A 21,706-nucleotide genomic window follows, 5' to 3' on the forward strand; every position below is an offset into this window, starting at 1 on the left:
AAAGACATATAAAATAGCTCGAATTTCAACTCGAAATCTTAATTAATCTAAATGAGACTTAAATTCGAATCTTACTCAAATTCTACCTCAAGAAGTGACTCAAATTCAAACTTGTAACTAGAACTCTGCCTTTAAATGTGACTCAAACTCGAAGTCCAACTCGAAACTCAATGCTAACTAGAATTTTAATTCTAAGCATGACTTGAATTCGAAAACTTACTCAAAGTTTAATTCAAATAGTAACCCGAACTTAAATTTGAACACTAATTAGATCATTCAAGGCACATACAACATGGAAATCTATCTAAAAATAGAACAGGTTTTTCCGAATTGGTCACGTGGTTTTACCTCATCAAGTAATGGGATAACCACATCAAAGAATGACAGGACCACATCAAAGAATGACAAGACCACATCAAATAATGAAACAAACACATCAAGTAGCGTAAAATCGTCAAATTTTGAAACATCATTACGTAAAGTTAAAACCATATAAAGAATAGACAAATCATCATTACGAAATAACAAAACCACATCATGTAATGAAACAACTACATTACGTTAAGTCACATACACATCAAGTAATGTTAAAACCACATTGACTAATGACACAACCATATTAAATAATGGTGAAACCACATCGAGTAATGACAAAACCATATTAACTAATGACAAGTTAAAACGGAACCATATCGTGTAATATCGAAATATCATAAAGTCATGACTATTCCATATTGAGTTATATTAAAACATCATCACGTAATGTCAAAACCATATTAAGTAAAGACAAAACAACATAAAGTAATATCAGAGTTCCACATAAGACAGCTGTGGCGTTCCATAGACAGCCACTGAAAATCCGGTTCAAGACTTAGGACAGGTGCAAACAATTTCAGAATTAAACGTTTTAATGGTACCCTTAAACCTATCACTTTGTATGACAGATGTTAATTGCGTTTTCACTGGTGTCAAAATGCTCTATGTAATTTCCATGCGGCTATCTCGCAATAAACTCGGTAGAACAAGAATGTGTCCATAGTACACGGATGCCCCACTTGCACTATCATTTTCTATGTTCAGTGGACCGTGAAATTGGGGTCAAAACTTTAATTTGGAATTAAAATTAGAAAGATCACATCATAGGGAGCATGTGTACTAAGTTTCAAGTTGATGTAACTTTAACTTCATCAAAAACTACCATGACCAAAAACTTTAACCTGAACTTCGCACTATCATTTTCTATGTTCAGTATTCCATGAAATTGGGGTCAAAACTATAATTTGGCATTAAAATTAGAAAGATCTTATCATGGGGAACATGTGTACTAAGTTTCAAGTTAATTGGACTTCAACTTCTTCAAAAACTACCTTGACCAAAAACTTTAACCTCGCACGGACGGACGGACGAACGAACGGAGACACAGACCAGAAAACATAATGCCCCTCTACTATCGTAGGTTTTTTTTTATTATTTTTACGAAACCAGGGATGAGGCAATCACAATGAGAATACATTTAGGGGTTGGTCAGCGTTAGAAGAGAGTCAGCAGTATTTGACTTAAAACTCCTATTTTCTGGTCTAGGCGATCTACCAAATTACATGTTATGATTGTAAATTCATTTTTGATATCATCTCGCCATGCATCTAAAGGTTTAGTATCCGTTATGAGGAATCATGGGCAATTGAACAAAACCAATGTATGTGTTTGTATATTTATTAAAAAGATCACCCATATAAACTAAATCTAAACTAGACAATACTAGAACATAATAATAAGGATTCAGATATGAATCAAACTTCATTCATCTATGAATATAACAGTCGATTCCAATAATTTCATCAGTCTGACAAGTCGAATTGATAGACATATGACCGAAGGAATTACCGGTCATCAATTTGCCGGTTTCATTTTGTACACAGGTTATGGAAGTGAAGGCTGGCTACTATACTAGTTAAGTAGATAAATATGCCCGGTATATATCTATTCCGCTATGAAAATATACTGAATTATAATTATTAAATTCTAGTTAAATGGAATCTAACAAAAATGATAGGCCCAATTCAACTTGAAATCAAAAGTCTCAAGGAGTTATATGTATCTCCGAGTTTTCATCTTGTACGTCAGGTAAACAAATTTTTAAAGTTTGAAACCATTTTAAGAGAATTCATGGTTATTCAGGACATCTGAAAATTGCAACTATGATTCTTAAACAAAATTTAACTTCTTATTGAGCGTTTCTTAAATTCGGTAGTTTATCTTTTAAAAGAAAACTATATCACCTTGAAGCCTATATTTACAAACATTTGTCTGAAAATGTTATGACAAGGATTAAACTTTACAAAATACCAATTCCTCTGTTCGTGATGTTTCTATAAGTGTTTCTCAAGAGAATTTGCTGCAATAAAGTATGAATTTAGGTCAAAGACAAAGAAATACTGTCTTTATGTCATCGGATGGGCCTTAATGAATATATCAATAGGAGGTCGCTCTATAACGACATTTTCCCCGCACCCTTTGTGTAATCTTGAGTATGGGCTCAATCGGAAAGTCTTCTAATGTTTTGTTATTTTTATTTTAATTGTCAAAATCAGAGATAATATCGTATAAAATTGCATGGAGCCATACTTAAATTTAACAAAACGACAGTAAATAGGAGTCTACTTTATAATAATTGTAAACTATTAAAAGTTTCAATAAATGAGTCTTAGTTTTACACGTTTCTTGAGATTTGATGTTTGAAATAAGGTCATTATTTTTTTAACCTCATGTTCGTGATGATTTAGTTGGATGAAAACCGGTAAGTGTGTATTTCAATTTGAAATCAGTGTTTGTGCTTTAATAAAATTTGTCAAAGTTCGGAAAAGATCCGGCGATTCATGGCTTTAAGTTTGTAAAAACATTTATTTAATCAAGACAACAATAAGATATTGTAAAACGTCTGCGTCCCAATCCTCCCGTTTGAATCCGATTCTGTTCTGATTTGTAATTATTGCATGATTAAAAAATGAATTAATCTGTCTCTTCTCTCGAGTTCGATCAAAGAATATCATACAGTGAACCGATGTCTGACATTGTTCCGAATTTGATAGTCACGATTGTAAGTCAACTAGAGAAAATCGGCTGAGTATTACGAACAACACGAATGCATCTAACTATCAAGGGTACTTGGCTGACAAATACCGATCATTCCCGATCATTAAGACTTAGTAACGAACGTATATGAAGCTAGGTTCACACTGCCGATCAGATCAACTCGATCAAGCCAGATCAAGACAAATTACGTGATCGGGAGACTGGTCTGACTCAATCGACAAGGATGTTCGGGATAGTATACCCTACTCGTCATCGGTCTGACCATCTACCCGAGAGTTTTTGACATGTCAAAAACAATCGAGTAAGCACCGAGAAGCAAGTAACTCGAGAAGAGATCGAGAATTCGTCGAGTAGCGGTCGAATTGATCGGAAAAGGACCGTGTAGAGATCGAGATTGGTCAGACCAGTGTCCCGATCACGTAATTTGTCTTGATCTGGCTTGATCGAGTTGATCTGATCGGCAGTGTGAACCTAGCTTAAATTACTGTGTTCAGACAATGATGCCACATTTCAGATTATTGAGGATAATTATACGTCTTTTTCACTTTTCGTGTCAAATCTTGTTACACGGGAGCCATAATCGGCTATGTTCAACTCCGCATTACATTGTATGAACAGTGTTGTTTTCAATGGACGAGAATGTAACCCACTAAAACAATACAATATAAAAGGACATGTGTGGGTTTGTAATATATGTATCCTATCAGTATGAAAGAAACATATCATTAATACTTCTGTTCAGTTGACCCTGTCAAACAGATCAGAAATTATTTCAGGTATTGTGAAAATGAATGTTTTTATTCATTCTAAATAATCACCGAAAACTGGACTTTTGTATCTAGATGATATGAATATATTGTGTAATGTTGCATAATTCGGCAATTCTTTTAAACCTAATATCTTATAAACATTTTTGCAATTTTTGTCAAATGATTTAACGACTTTAACATTGATATATTTTCTCCATAAATTGGCTGTTAATGTTGAATTTCTTCTGACAGTGTCATAGTATCCATTACTGTAGCCTGCCTTTGTATGACTTCCTAGCCACGATTCAAAATGTGCTGGTTCAGTTAATCCCAAAAATCGAAAAAGACTCCTTGCTGCTTTTAATGGTTGTTCTGCCACTGTTTCGTACAATATTGTTTTTATTCTGTCGGGATAAAGTGCTTTTAACCTGAATCCAACTTTTAGGTCCGACTTTAAATTATCACAATTACTTCGTGTAATCGCATCTAGGTCATTTTGATTCTTTAGGAAATATCCATTTTTCCTTGATTGATAAGAACCTCTAGGATCACGAATTAAATGTATAATCTTCAACTGTGGAAATTCTTCTATTAGCTTTTCTGCTACTTTCATATTCATTCTAATAGTTTTAATCATCCTTACGGATTTTCTACATTTATCCTGGAAATCTAAAAGACAATTGTATTGTGTATTATAATGTCTGCAATGGTCAAACCGATGCATTGTGCTACTCTTGTTTGAGGAGCGGAAGTACGAAATTGGCACATGAAGTAAATCACATTTATAAAATTTGGCTAAGTCATCTAAAATGCCATCGATATTCTCTCGCCTTCCCTTTTGTTTCCTGAAACACATAAAAAGCGGAATGTTTAATTAGAACATGACATTCATAGCAAGTTTACCTTAACTTGACATTTTGCTTTATAAACCATAGATACATTCAGAAAGTCAAACAACTGTTTACTGGTAACAACTATAAGTATGTGCAGGTTTGGACAAGTTTGATTAAAAAAATGTGTCACCTTGAAAAGCTAATAAGACAAAAATGCACGTGTTGTCAGGATAAGCATAATTATCACAATCGTAACTCAAAACATAGAAAAACAGATAAAAAAACAACACACACACACTTAACACTTGTTTTATATAAATATATAATCGTTTGTTTTTCGACTTGTAAGATACACATGTACTAGTATTGATTAGGAAATATGGTTATTAAACATTATTACTATAGACAATTTGTAATTCAGACCTATTTAGACGTACTTCATGTAAAAATGTCAATTTTAATGGAGTCAAAGTATGTTGCATGTTGAATAGTTCCTACGTCATTTGACTTATATAATTATAGAATAAACCATTATAATATTAAATACTTATGTTCAATCACATTGCTCTATTTGCAATACTATATCACAGAAGAAGTTGAATAAATTCGAACATAACAGTACTTTAGCTTTATATATTAGACTTAGATCGACGCCCGTATCTCTAATAGTTTTTTTATATAGACGTCCAACCACGGGGGGGTAACTTCGATATTTTTTTGGTAGGGGTGTGCCATTTTTGCCTCAAAAAACGTACCCATTTTAATATTACATTCACTGAAATTCAGTACCTATAGTTATATAAATATTTAATAAAGAATGACCTATACTTATATACAATACACCTTATCGCTATTCCCGGCTGACCCGTCCGCTTGAACTTTTGACGTCAACAACAATCACTTTTCCATTGTGGCGTCAGACATTTTGTTTTATGACGTCAAAATTTTACGGGAACCTGTGTGATTTCCAGCAATGGCGGACAAATAGCGATAAGGTGTATATTTAAAATATGACCCATGCTCATAATTCATAAATATACTGGTCAGCTACCCTTAAGTTTTTATATATGAATTGACATTCTTAATAGCATATTTATATATGATATGTAGATCATACCCCAAATCAATATACAGTTATCAAACGTAAATGCATTTTAATATAGGATGTCATTAAAAAGGAGGGTCATTTTTATATAAAATCTCGCAAAATTATGACCCATATTTTTGGCACATCCCCGTATACCCAATAATAGGAAGTAACCCCCCCCCCCCCCCCGTGCGTCCAACGTTATTTTATGTTCTAAATTATTACTATAAGTCGAAGTAAATGTATGGTAGGGATTATCATTTACAGGAGGACACTATATCATGTATATATAGCTATTCTGTTTATGAATTGCTCAAAAAACGAGAAACAAATGCTTTGAGTTCTAAAGAGATGTCTGGAGACGCGACTGTTTTTTTTTTTCACTCCAGTTACTGGACGACACAATTAAGCGTAACTATTTGAATCGAAGTTGAAACATTTTTAGCGACATTACAGTTCGTCTCCCCTTTCAAAAAATTTAAATCACAAATATTCTCTTGACCAGAAGCTTTATTTTTCGAATGATGTATATTAAAATTAACAGTGAAATATTATATAATTATAAATTTAATACAATAAATACCTGCATGTTCCGTTGATCGTATGACAAACTGAGTCCATTGTAAAATAATGCTGACCTTTCACATAAGGTTTTAATGGTTCATATATATAGAACATATCTGCTGCTTGCTGAATAAGGTCCGCAGTGAATGTTGATCCACTGCGCAAGTATGTTACTAATAAAACTAGAGTTTGATTGGAACTTTTCATTTTCTTTAGAATTGATGAAATGTTAGAAGAATGTTTTTGAAATTCATTTTCTTCTTTTAAAGTTCTCTCTTTCTCTGTATAATTATTGGTCAAATGTTGTCCAGGTCTGTAATTTGATGTGTTATCCAGTAAAGGAATTCTTTCTTTCTTTTTCTTTGACAACATAATGTCAATATTTGAATTCACAATATCTTGAAAGTTAATAAAATTTCCATTTGAATTTCTATCTTTAGATGAAAAGTTTAACAGTTTTGATCTCTTTGATATGGATGAAGTTGTAGATTTCTCTATTGTAGGCCCTGGATTTGTAGATTGACTGAACTTTTGTAAATTGTTTTCATTAAACGTTTCAACATCAACTGCTGAGTGAAGGCTTCTAGATTCAATGTCTTTTACGTCATATTTGATGTAACTTTCAATATGGCGATTCTGAAGATAACGCATTTGTTGAACTGAAAAAAAGGAGATAGTTAAATTAATTGCAGGATGCATTACGTGTACTACTTGTATACTTTTGGCTAATGTTCGTTTTGATTTTAATTCATTTCAATGAGATAAAAGAGGGGTGAAAGATACCAGAGGGACAATCAAACTCATAGGTTGAAAATAAACTACTGTAACAACGCCATGGCTAAAAAATTAAAAGACAAACAGACAAATAATAGTACACAACACACAACATAGAAAACTAAAGATTAAGCAACACGAACCCCACCAAAAAAATGGTTTTAACATGTACTACTTAATAGAATAGAGAATTTTAGAAGGGAATAATCAAAGAGACAACAACCCGACATAAAGAAAACAACTGTCCGAAGCCATCAATGACATCAATGGGTGATCAACCTAGCGAGAAAATACCTCACAAAAAGGCGGGCTTGAGAGCTGGCTCATTACCAATACTGTATACCTTCTCAGCTAAATGAACGCCAAAACAAACACTGAAACATGCAAATGAACCAAAATTTTAAAAAATTCCACAAGACTAACATGCTAAAGGTTTTTGACAAAGTTTTTGTTCATTTCACGTGTTTTTAAATCGTATACTTCGCTTAAATACGGCAAATTTCAACGCAAATCGACGTATACCTACAAATTAAAAATGATACTGCATATTCCGCTATTTACGTTTCTGATTTATGGGCTTTTATTCATTACAAAATTCGTAAGGGTTCCGCTGAACCCGGTGTCTTGCCTACTTTTGCTGTTAATCGCAGGCTAAACAAAATTGAGGGAAAAAATCAATGAAAATATTACTCTCGATACTATCTTTTGATTGTAAGAAACTTCTTATCTGTCCAAGTTTGGTAAAAATCCAGGATAGTTTTTTAATCTACTAAATGTTTTTAAAAAATTAACTGTAGACTGAATGTAATATTAACTGGAAGAAAAACTAAGGTCAATTATAAGTAAAATACGGATAAACAAGTACAAAATTTAAACAAAATTTTAAAAACTTTAACCACATAGTGAATATTTGTGGACGCCGTCGCCGACCACGATATGACAGTGAGGAGTTACGGAACTTTATTCTTTGAAAAAGCGACGGGCGCGTCGTGCGCTCATAGCGCAGCTTTTTTGTTGTTGTAATTTTGCCTTTCTGATCATTTAAGGTGTTAAAGTTTCTTTATATATTATACTTATCTCAGATTATTAGTAAAAAAGACACAAACATGGGGAAACTTTGGATATTTATCTGATATTAAATCAAATATTGTATTGTCATATAAACTTTACAGTTTGTGACCAACATATATTAACACAATAAACATACATATTAAACATACACAATAACAACAGCATCAAAATGTTTTAACAACAAATAGGTTGTTAAGAGTCCCCTGCCCTCAGTTCTAATGACTTTTTCAAGAAGGATCCTAACTTATTTGTTTGTAAAGGCGATGATGGATTTAGTAAATATTGAATTTTTTCTTCTTCATTTAAATTATTAAAGTTATTATTTTCAGTACATATGTGATGAAAAAATTAATTTCTTAGAGTTTTATTATACTCACAATATAGTAAAAAATGTTTCTCATCCTCTAGTATTTTACATTTATGGCAAAATCGTTCTTCTCTTGGGATTTTAAAATATCTCCCCTTTTCAATCAAGAGGGAGTGATCACTTACTCTAAATTTAGTGATTAATCTCCTTATCTGAAAATTAGATGTATTTAGATAAGATTCTAGTTTGTAATCTTTTTTAAGTTTTTTATAAAGAAAAAATTTACTTTTATCATCAATGTTTTGAAATTTAGTTTGAATTAAATCTTCATATCTATTTTTCATTTTTAACTTTATATCGTTCTTTTATTTTATTTACATCTTTTGTGTCCTTACAAGTAGAAAGAATATTAAGGTCAACATTAGTCTCTTTAACAATATTTTTTGCATATGTATACCATGAGTAAGTTCCTGTCAAATCTAGAGACTGTGCTGGAGAAAAAGCTTCCTTTATCAATGGATTAATATTATTATTATATAGTCTAGCTAAATATAAAAGGGTTTGTGTTTTAATAAAACATTCTATAGGCAATCTCCCTAATTCAACTTTTGCTCCTAAATTGGATGCATTTTTTCTTATTCCTAGAGTAGATTTACAAAATTTAAGATGCATATTTTCAATGGGGGTTTTGTCTATAAAATCAAGTTGATTAATTTCTTTTCCTGAAGATAAGACTCTGTTTTGGCTCGATGAAAAGAAATATGTTACTTCTGAATTATAGGTCATAATTGGTTTTACTAAAGAATCAAAAAGATTATTTGCTACTTTTATAGGTAGATTATTCAATGATTTAGTATAGGATTTTATTGCAAAAAATACTTTTTTTGCCTTTTTTGTCAACTCTAAAGTACTTTGTGATAAATTTCCATTACATTATTTTATCAACATTCCCAAAAATGAATATTCTGTTACACTCTCTATGGCTTTATTCTCATAGTAAATATGTGATGTTTTACTATTATGTTTTGACTGACTAAAAATCATGGATTTAGTTTTGTTTGTATTCAAAGAGAGTTGCCATTTGTTACAATATAATGTAACATTATTTAAACTGTTTTGAAGACCCTCTTTTGATTCTGACAGGATTAAAAGATCATCCGCAAAAAGGAGGCATCCCACCTTACTATTTTTATCCATTTATCTATAATAATATTCAAGATAATTAACAAAATCTGCAATATTTTCTTAAAATTACCAATTCAGGGGCAGCAACCCAACAACGGATTGTCTGGTTCGTCTGAAAATTTCAAGACAGATAAATTTTAACCTGATGAACATGGTTACCCCTACATGTATATAAGATTTGCTCTAAATGCTTTAATTTCAAAGATATAAGCCAAAAGCAACATTTTGCCTCCATGTTCTTTTTAAGCAATGAAAGCCATGTTGGTTGGAAGGCAGGAATGTCGGACACATTTTTTAAACCCGAATGATGGTTGTGGCCAAGTTTGATTAAATTTGGCCTTGTTATTTCAGAGGAGAAGTTAAAGCCTCGGTCACACCGTAAAGCTTCGGTCACACCTTATAATGGATAGCTCGAACGGATGCCTAACGGATAACTTTTTTTCAATCCGTTCATGTCCGTTAGACGTCCGTTCTTATCCGTTAGACGTCCGTCCATATCCGTTGCATGTCCGTTTAGCGTACGTTTTATTCGTCGACGTCCGTTCTGTCCGGTGGAAAATTTTGAGCATATTCAAAACTTTGAACGGACGTCCAACAGATGATATGTTCGTTGAACGTCCGGTAGGCGTCCGTTTTGTACGGTACCAAACTCCATTCGGGTCATACTTCCCTTTCTCTACAAAGAAAGTTTGGTACGGTACTCGTCCGTTTCGTTTCCGTTTAGTATCCGTTACGTGTTCGTTATACATCCGTTGGAAGTCTGGCAGATAAATTCACCAACGGATTTCTAACGGACGTCTAACGGATAAAACGGTTGTTGAACGAATGTGAAACGGACTTCTACCAGACGTATAACGGATAAAACGGGATGATGAACGGATCTGAAACAGCTAATTGCCAACTGAAAATTTCGCGTCAGAAATTGCCAATTAGATATTTTAGGTTCATGAATTCTTGTTATTCATAATCAATCTTAGAGTTCGACATCCGTTCTGTCCGGTACGTTTCTGTTTCTCGTACGTTGCATATCCGGTGTATGTCCGTTATGCATTCGTTACGCGTCCGTTTTATTTGGTCAGTACATCAACCGACTCCCAACGGACAACAGTTTTGTCATCGGACTACTTTTATTTTCTTCCGTAAGGCGTCCGTTCGTGCTATCCTGTGAGGTGTGACCGAGGCTTAACGTACGACGACGACGGACACCGAACGCCAAGTGATGAGAAATATCGATTGTTCATTTGGGTCATTTGGGCCAAATGAGTTAAAAAGATTGAAAGAGTCCATATACCAGAAGAGAGTCAAATTAACTTCTAGCATCACCTTGTATGTTTGTCTTTTTATATAGATTTTCATCATTTTAAATTGTGGAAGTTTGTTGAATCAATTTTTCTATGGAAGATTAATCATAAAAGAATGAATTTTGTATCAAATAAACCGACAGAGATGATTTGAGTTGTGTAAAGAATTTACAAAGCTATTTTACGATATATATAAATCAAAGTTTGATATATGTTTTTGCAACGTAAATATGAAATAAATTGACCATTAATCTGTCTTTTCTACTTGGCATGCATCAATACATCTTTGTAAACAAGCCAAAGTTTAGCCCACTTAAACAGTGAAATCTTTAAATTTCACTAATTTAAAAACAACTCTCAATTTAATATATTCTGCATTATTAGTTCAATTCAATTCAATATTTTATTTAAGTCTCATATCTCAATAATATATCATACAACATTACATTAAATGTAAAAATATATAAATATAAAAAGAGAGCCATTCTGTACAGAATTACAAGAGACTATAACATTAACAAGAGGCTGTCACAACGACAGCAAACCGGATTTATTAATATTTATTTGTGTCCTGGCAATATCACAAGAACCATTACTGATGAATGGTGAAAGTGAAAATCGTCAATATCAAATTTGACCTCTAATTTGCCATCAGTAACAACATATAAAAATTTCAAAAGCTTTGGTTGAATGGTTCATGAGAAAATGCACGAACACGACTGGAAACACCATTTTTCAATCTTTCAAGAACCATAACTCCTGAACGGTAAAAGTCAAAATCGCCATTATTGAACTTGACCTCCATTTTGTCATCAGTAACAACATATTAAAATTTCGGAAGCTTAGGTAGAACAGTTCATGCGTAAATGCACGGACACGACTGGAAACTCCATTTTTCAATCTTTCAAGAACCATAACTCCTGAACGGTAAAAGTCAAAATCGCCATTATTGAACTTGACCTTCATTTAGTTGTCAGTAACAACATATTAAAATTTTAAAAGCTTTGGTTGAACGGTTCATGAGTTAATGCACGGACAACATTTGATGACGCCCGCCCGCCCGCCCGCCGTACATCCCCAAATCAATAACCGACATTTTTGTCACAAAAATCCGGTTAAAAATTATATAAAGAATACATCTATTATAAAACATATTGACAATAACATTATTTACAGTATAAAACATTTCTACGTCTATTTAAAATTAGATTACAGGCTTTGTGGCACAGCTACGAATCATATTATTATCTGTAAATAAAAACACTAATTTCTGTTTATCATCAAAAGACATAAAATCACTATTAAAATGTGTTGCTTCATCAAATATTTTTTTTTTCTAAAATCGTCATATAGAAGACACGACAAAAATAACATGGGCTTCATCTTCTAAAATATTCATACAATTCTCACAGACTCGATCTTTTAAAATGAATTTTTCAAATCTTCCCGTCTCTATTCTTAGTGGTGCTACACCACATCGAAATTTGGCAAAAGAACTCCTTTGCGAAAATGGCATTGGAATTTTACAATAAGTTTCCGTTTCAAAACTGTTCTTAAATAGATTATATGTACGAAGTTTGTAACCACCTTTACCAGATAAAGCTTTCTCTGATTGTAAATTGCCTTGCTGTTCGACATATTTACTACCTAGACATTTTAGACGTAACAGTATTGACAACTGAAGTACTATCAACATATTCTGTAATGATATACAAATGTTCTGCATTATACTCAGAAAATGTTTTCCTTACATAAAAATTCCAATTTTTTATACAGTTTTGTTTTTTACTCATAATGTCTGCCCACATGAAAAGTCTAAGATTGCGAATTGAATCTGTCATAAGAATGATTATCACCGCTAAATCGTCCATCCACTTTTTGAAGGACGTGTATATATATTCTTTTCCAACTATGACCCGATAACATGTTGACTTTAAAAACACATTTTAATTATTTTATTTTTGTTATTAATTAATGACATTCGGATGTCTTGTTTTTGTTGTTGTTCGTGTAACCGATCAAATATAGTACTTAAACATATTAATATATTTGAGTATTATATTTGTTACTACTGTTATCGAGTCGATCGTCTGATAGAAAAAGAACAAGTTCGCTGTATTTTGATTATCTTCATTATACGATGATAGTGTTAGGTCTAAATCAGGATTATGTATATGTAATGCACATTTCCGAGGATCAAATTCAGCTATTATTTTATTTGGCAATCGCCAATGGCAGTCAGCAGGGTTTAAGAACATCAGTTGTTCGACCTGGTAGTCAAATGAGTTTTGTTGAAATATACTTTTTCACTTTTTTGGTCTTTTGGAAAATGTTATTTGTGCTGTATTTAGACCCTTCTACAACGAAATTTGTTTTACATGCACACGTATAAAAATTGCGGTTTTTATCCAACGCAATCATAGGTTTGAACGTAGTTTTCAAAATTCATAAGTTAACTGGATTTTGCCGTACACTTTTTTTCGTCTCTGCAGAAGATGATAAAATTAACAAACAGTTGAGTTTACCTTGATATGGTCCACTCAGGTACACAGTTTAGATAACCAATTATTGTCAGGTATCTTTTGTTCATCTCATGTCCATGTCAATTAAAAATGCTCACTTTAATTTTTACCTGTGGGGACGTTCTCAAACCTGTTTCCTAACTTAGTTTATTTTGGCACCTTCTTGAGGAATAAAAAAAAGTGCACGGCAAAATCCTGGTAAGTTTTTATTTTTCTAAAACATAAAACATACTTAAAATTCATTTGTCTAGGGCATGCTATGCCTGAATTTTTTTACAGATGCGCAGGTTTGTCTGTACTCAGAGTAAATTTTGAGGTGAAAATACGGCCATTTTAGCCATAGGGTCCACATGAACCTTAATGACTGTTATGGAATTTCCCGAGACCTCGGTATCACTGCATGCAGCTAATAAGAAGGCTATCTTTTCGCTCGAATGCAAATGGTGTAACTGCGAATGATCGTGCCCAATCAAGACGTGCAAATGGTTATGGTACCGTGTGGAAGTAAATGTCATCCTAAGCGTAAATTTAAGAATACAATTCGCGATGAAAACTAGCTGTGGCATCAATATTTGATTTTTATATAGCCTTTGGATTATAAAATCAATACATTTTCATGTAAACATCATTGTTTTTTTTTAGATAAAGTTAATTAATATTTGAAAAAATACCTATATGGTCCAAATACTCATATGGTCCGGTTTGTTAATAACCAAACCAGCATATATACTCATATGGTCCGACCATACGCGTACGTGACCATACGCGTATGGTCAAAATACTCAAATGTTCCGGAACATATGTATATATTCAAATACGGAAAGTTAAGGCACGGACCACAAAAGGTGGCATGAAAAAAAGAGGGGTGTAAATTTGAAAAAGAGAATGCGTATGTTATTAATGTACATGTTCAAGCCTAAATTACCGCCTTCATTATTCACTGTAATTTCAACTGCAAGGAAATGTTCACCGATTTGATCTCATAAACAAACGACATTAATAGATGTTTTCAAAGATAAATTACATGAAAACGGATGTTATGGAAACAAAAATAGCATCAATTACAATACATCTTCTTATTTTTGTATATAAGTGTTATATATCATGTATCAACGAGAAAAATCTGAAAATTCCGGAAATTTAATACATGCATGCATTGTTTTATTGCATATTCTATTACATGCACGAATAGCTGTATCCATCTAGTCGTATTATATAACCCCCTGCGAACATAGTTATTCATTTCCAAGTGAGCATCTTTACGATAAACAAATTCTTCATATCTGAAAATAGTATTTTATCCCTCAATACCCTTGGTACTTAAGCATTCTTTTGCTGAACTTCCACTTTATAGTGGCATTTTAATACATGTCAAGTATGAAAAACAGCCTGATAGCCATTTAACTCTCATCTTTAAGGTTATTACATACAACCTATAACTTATATGTGACAGGTTTTATCTGTAAAATACCTACTGCTGGAAATTCCTTACACAATTTAAATCATCTATGCTAAACTATTTGGTAAACTATTTCATTCATGTTGGATATAAATATTTTCCCCATCATAAACACAGATAATTTATGTTTAAGATGCTAAAACGTTTGAGGGAATCGGGAGACTCGCCTCAACTGCTTTTGTCTTCCTTGGTCATTGTGTTGGTTGTTGCCTTTGTTTTCTATACTAATATTATCTATATGAAAATTGTTTACATCTCATAATTTTACGTCTCCTACCCAAGAACAAAAAGTAAAAGACATGTTAAACCCCTGAGCCTCTATCATAGAACATGCATGTTAAACATATTGTCTCCGTTATAAAACAGTCATTTGAACTAAGGGCAGACGTCTTATAATTTTTTTCCATGTGTTCATTTCTTATAGAATTGTTATTTCTTTGCTATTAAAATATTATGTTTGTTTTTGTTTTTGTTTTTTGTCACAAATTAATTATGTTTATATGACAATAAAGCTATATATATAATTTATAGATACTCTTGTTTTTGTAACTTCATAAATCAAAACAAGTCTCAATAGACATTTGCCCCTCAACATCAAATTGTTTGTAAGGAAGATTTTATATCTCCTCTCAAATTGTAGTGTTATAATAACTGTAAACATTATAAAATTTGTGATTCGTTTAATCCTTTGGTCAGAAATTATATATATACATTGATTATACATGTGTGTTCAACTGTTTCCACAACAAATACCATTAAAACAGTTGATTTAAACATGTATACGAATATTTAGAAAGAGGGCAAATTACAAGACAAAAGGTTATTATACCATTTAACAATAATAATAGTTTCCTTGTCACAATAACACATGCCACTGGTGACATTCATTAAAGGAAATACTAACAATAAAGTCACAGAAAATGATGTGTATAACCATGGAAGTATTGATATAATATATTTCCATGGTATTTCACATCATATTCTTTTTCTTAAGGGGTGGGGGTGAGTGGGAGTAGGCAGTTAAATCATATGATGCAGTTACCAAAAATAGATTAAAAATTAAGGATTGTGCAGATTAAAAACAAAATATCAAGTCTACGCCAATCCATCTAAGTTATATATTTATATGTGAATCCGTTATAAGTAAACGAGTCAAGATCTGAATTTTGAATACTTTTTTGGACCTTTTATAGCTTGCTGTTCGGTGTGAGCCAAGGCTTCGTGTTGAAGACATTGACCTATAATGGTTTACTTTTATAAAATGTGACTTGGATGGAGAGTTGTCTCATTGGCACTCATACCAGATCTTCTAATATCTATCGGTAAAGAAAGAAGTATATCGCTTCTTTTACGTATATTCTGTTAATCTCGCTAGCTTTTTTCTTCGTATTTTTAACACTCATATATTAAAGTGCCTAAACATTTTGTAATGGGTGATGAAAGTTATAATATACAATATACAAACAAATACATGTATCAGTGTGTACATGGAAGTTTTAAAATCAATGCTTTTACTTTCCACTTAGTTAGCTGAGTGCTTAATTAATGGTTGAAGTTCATATTCAGTCCTGCTAGTAGCCAATGTTTCGGTCTTGGATTAGTTGAAATGGTTATATGTACCTTTTTATTGTAAAGTTTCATTTAACAGATTTTTGTTTATGTTAAAGCTTATTCTGCACAAGTAAATTTTACCTGGTGAACAAGAAACGGAGATGTAGTATAAACTTCAGTGAGAATCGAAGGTAACCGTAGGAACAAATTATAAGACAGACATACGAAGAGCACCATTCAGGCAGTTGCATTGGTATCTATGTGCCACTAAATCCCGCCATGTTTACCTACCACTCAAATTTAAATGAGTAATATCCCAAGAGTAAATTCTATCAAGGATTATACTAGTTTTATAACTTTTAGACTAATTTTAGTTAAATTACTAATCTGATTATGATATCTAAAAACATAGTTATGAAAAGGGTAAATTGTTTTAATTAGCCTAGAGAGTAAACCATGTCACTCAATGTCAAAACTGAGTATTAAATTACATATCAAAGCATGTGGCTATGAAATAAAATTGATCATAAAACAAAGAGAATTAAAGTATAAAATATCAAAATTGTGAATTTTATATTAAAGTCCTAAATATTTAAAATGAAGCTGTATTTTCCCCTGGTCACATATATTTGTATATCTGTAGAGGACCATAGTATGAAATTCAAAACAGTGTAGCTGTGGCCATTGATTGACACATTAAAATCATTCATTGACTGGGACAATTTAGGTGAACGTTTGTATGTAACGACCAATGCTCACTATGTACTTTTAAAGACACTTAAACTATGGGGTCACCAAAGGTTCTCAACACCTAATTAAGTAATTCGAAAAATTAATCAGAAATAACACGATATTTTGATTTATATCAATTATATAAATCAAAACACAAAGGTTATTCCTGATTAATTTTTCGAATTATTTTATAATTAAAGGCGTTAAGAAACCTTTGGTGACCCCACAGTTTAAATGTCTATCGTAGGTACGTCATGAACAGTGGTTGTTACAGACAAACGTTCACGTAAATTGTCCCAGTCAATGGATGATTTTGATGGGTCAATCAATGGCCACAGCTACACTGTTTTGAATTTCATACTATTTACATAATTCCTTTTATATTCGGTAAATTGACCGAGTGATTAACGAGAAGGTCTAAAAGATACACATGTGATTTCCCATATTGTTTAAATAGGGTCTATGTGCTACAAATGCGCGCAATGTTTTTCTTCCGATAAACATTTAATGATGGTAGTTTTATAAAGGTCTCTCAATAGTCTGTCCAATAAATATTTCGTCTTGCAGTTGAAGAGGAGAATTAAAATTAAAGATTGCCTCTGTTGGCCATACTTAATTTTCCTCCCGGTCAAAGCCAAATGAAGACAGTTTGACCTTCAATACACCAATCCTACAAATATTTGATAAAATCTGCCTAGTGGTTTCAGGAAAGTAAATGATTGCAAATGTGAAATGTAAAACGACGACAGATGACAAGTGATTGCATTAGCTCACATATACAAATTTAGAGATGAGGTATGATTGTCGATGAGACCACTCTCTACCGGAGTTGAAAGGGGATGATAGTAAAAAAATCATATAAATAGACCACATTCAACAACCAAACCACCCGGCCACCCCGTATGGCTAGCCCTGAAATGTGAAACAATTTAAAAAACGAGAACTTAAAGCCTAATTTATAACAAAACAATTTACGAAAATCAAACCGTCAGACATGATCCAACGATAGGCTCAATGTGACTTCAAACAAAAACAAAAACACATTATAATGTATTCAAAAAAAAATAAAGTATAATAAATTAAAAATATTACTTACCATGATGTGTTGATAAAACGAAAATCCCAGCAATACAAAAAGAAACAAGAATGGCCACTTTTTGATGTCTTTTCCCCAGTAACACTATATTCTTTACACGTGTATGAATGCTCATACTGTACTGTCATTCTAAACACATGAATATGACATTTTATGTTATTAATGCTATAATAATATCATAAATAATGCGTATTGTATAAATATGTGACCAATCCTTTAATAATTAATGCATCAATGCGTGGAAAAAACATTCATAGTATTTTCCTCAATTACTGTTTTTTTTTTTACAATGAAGCTATACTGACTCTAAGTTACAGCCTGCAACCAAAATTAAAATTGAAATAATACTTGTAAGCCCTGCCTTCGCCTTGTCTTAAAAACAATGTACTAGAACTTTCAGTAAAATCCTGATTATTGACATACCATCTGTATATATACTATATATACATGCCAAATATGTTTTATTATATCTTAATTCAGCGTCGTACATTTTATAGTTTTTTAAAAGATCAAAGTGCATATAAACAGGTCACCAGGTCTATTGTTAAAATTAATGTTTTGGAACTCAAACAGCAAGTAATGTCAAATTCCAGCGTATTTTATAGTCTCTAACACTGTTAAATACTGCTATCTATCTGGATGCTGGGAAATATTAAAGTTTATTCACCATCATTGATTCCAGATCAAAAACGTTTAATCCGGACTCAGCTAAATATACGCGTAGTTTATGTTATATAGGTTATCTTGAAAAAAACAATCCTTTTCACATTACCTAAAGATCTTACAAAAAGAAACTTAATAGACTGTAGGAAATTTGCATGAAATTGAAACACATTTGAAAAAAGATAAAATGTTACTATAGGGAGTCTGTCCATTTTAATTAACCTGTAGCTAATTCAATAAGTGAAACTCTAAAGCGATTTGAGTACATACATTTAGATAATTTATGACGACGAGAAATGCTATGAAACACACACAAATAGACACACACTCATACATAAATAAATGGGATACAATGGATAGGGGCGCATTTCATTTGCTGCAAGTTTTTAAAAACATGAAATAATTGCGTCACTAGGTATTATTTCATTTGTCCTTAAAAATAAATACTGATTTATAAATACAGGTCAAATATAACAGAAACATTTTATATAAGATGTGTCATGAATGCGAGAAATTGTGTAGGGTATCCCCCGGGATAATTTAACCAAATGAGAGTTCATAATCATTTTTTTTACAAAATGGAGACTGAGTGATGGGTTAAGAATTGCACAGTGTTCATATGTACACGGTGACAAGGTGGATGTGACTTATTTGGAGACAAATAGAGAAGGAAATACGTGTGTATTTTTTATGACCACACATAAAAGATATCTATTGTATTGAACAAGAGATACATGTACAAGTCGTAATGATATATATATAAATAAAAATTTGTAAAACCAGAAACACAATTGGCGTGGACAGCGAAACCACTACAATAACACTGAATGAAAGCAATCAACCACTGTTGAGGGGGAGGGAGGGTGGACGTTTATCGAGACTACGGGGTCGAGTGTTTTTAAGCTCGGGATTTCGGAATTGATCCTTTAGGTATCCGGGAATTCTTTTTTCGAATTTCGGGATGTTGGGATTTAAATTTCTTTAAATTCGGGATTTTGGGATCAGGAATCCTCCTACCCCTCACTGTTTAGAGCCGCAGAAAGTACAATCTCAGCATTTAAAAAGTAAATCAGTTATTCAGTGTCTAATGTGATTCGATTTCAATATATATCTATAATTATTCATACTGTATACCTGTACATGTAACTCATATATATATGTTCCGGACCATATGAGTATTTGGACCATACGCGTCTTTTTGATGAACGGTCATACCATATGAAGAGTTTAGAAGTATTAAAAGTAAACTGTATAACAGAGTGTAAATTACCTCGACCATACGCGTACGGTCGGACCATACGCGTATGGTCGGACCATATGAGTATATACCCATATGGTCATGACCATACGCGTATGATCCAAATACTCATATGGTCCGGAACATATATATTATATATTTTATACTATTTACCTGTAAAACTGGGGCAAATGAAATGTTTTATTTTGGGGCAAATGAAATATGGCTTATTGTGAGAATGAAAGATTGGTGTGTCAAAAATGATATGCTAATTGACTCGCATGCAAAATACTAATATCTACAAAAATGTAGGATAAACAATTGTCAATACAAGCGATCGAACGAAACGCAACACCATTTTATTTTTATATTATATAGTTATTTGCAATCAAAAATGGAATGGCAAGTATTTCTAAGTTTTAACCTGTTATAAAATATTAGTAGCTTATTTCTGTCACACCAATTTCGTTCTTACTACGCTAAAACAAATGTAACCGAACGATCTTAATCATAATGGTGCTCAAGATTTTTACGCCTATGAACCGAATTGGCTTTTCTAAACTTGGAACGTACTTTAAATATTTGTGCTGTGGTGGGGTATAATTCCTTAATGTCCTGCTCTACGCTCATTTTAACATGAGTAGGCATTATATTTGTCGATATTTTACATTTTATATGCGTTAGCGAGGTGTAAAATATGATGAAACATAATGCTTCTCATGTTAAAATGAGCATAGAGCATGACATAAAGGAATTATCACGACACTTATACGACAAATACAATAATTTTATAGGTCGAAGCGCACGAAAATACCCCAAAAATATTATTTTTTAAGCGACGAACGAGTATCAGAACTGCCAAAAACGTGCTTGTTTTTTATAGACGTCAGGCCAGTGCAAGAACTGTTAAAAGAACGAACTTGGATCGCATTGTTGACACTACCCGATCCGGCCAAGGCTGTATATTCATTTAAGCAAGACCAAAACCTGTATTACGGGGGGACTGGTTCGGACGTTTTGAGAACTAGTTTGGTGTAACTAAACCTTAAATAATATTGGTCGTCATCTGTATACAAAATATCATGCTACTCTATGGATGATTTCATTCTGACTAATTCATAATACAACAAGAATGTGTCCATAGTACACGGATGCCCCATCCGCACTATCATTTTCTATGTTCAGTGGACCGTGAAAATGGGGTAAAATCTCTAATTTGGCATAAGAATTAGAAAGATCATATCATAAGGAACACGTGTACTAAGTTTCAAATTCATCAAAAACTGCTTTGACCAAAAAAATTTAACCTAAAGCGGGACAGATGAGCGGACAAACGAACAAACTAACGACCGGACGAACGAACGAACGAATGCACGTATGTAGACCAGAAAACATAATGCGCATAAATGGGGCATAATAAATGGGGCATAATAAATGGGGCATAAAAATTAATATCAATATGATTATCAGAATTTCTGATTT

General features: G+C 32.5%; 1 protein-coding gene across 2 annotated transcripts in view; it reads right to left on the reverse strand.

Annotated features, from left to right (window-relative positions):
* Positions 1-1,695: 1,695 nt before the first annotated feature.
* Positions 1,696-21,706, reverse strand: part of LOC143063992 (carbohydrate sulfotransferase 1-like) — a 31,025-nt gene continuing 11,014 nt past the window's right edge. For both annotated transcript variants that reach the window (XM_076236469.1, XM_076236468.1), the window contains 3 exons: positions 18,325-18,453; positions 6,346-6,985; positions 1,696-4,687 (listed from right to left, as the gene is read on the reverse strand). In XM_076236469.1, the coding sequence (XP_076092584.1) occupies positions 3,895-4,687; positions 6,346-6,985; positions 18,325-18,439 (1,548 nt within the window). In that variant the 5' untranslated portion in view covers positions 18,440-18,453 and the 3' untranslated portion in view covers positions 1,696-3,894. The remainder of the gene's footprint in view (positions 4,688-6,345; positions 6,986-18,324; positions 18,454-21,706) is intronic.

The sequence above is a fragment of the Mytilus galloprovincialis genome, chromosome 2, assembly GCF_965363235.1.
Source record: "Mytilus galloprovincialis chromosome 2, xbMytGall1.hap1.1, whole genome shotgun sequence".
NCBI lineage: Eukaryota > Metazoa > Mollusca > Bivalvia > Mytilida > Mytilidae > Mytilus > Mytilus galloprovincialis.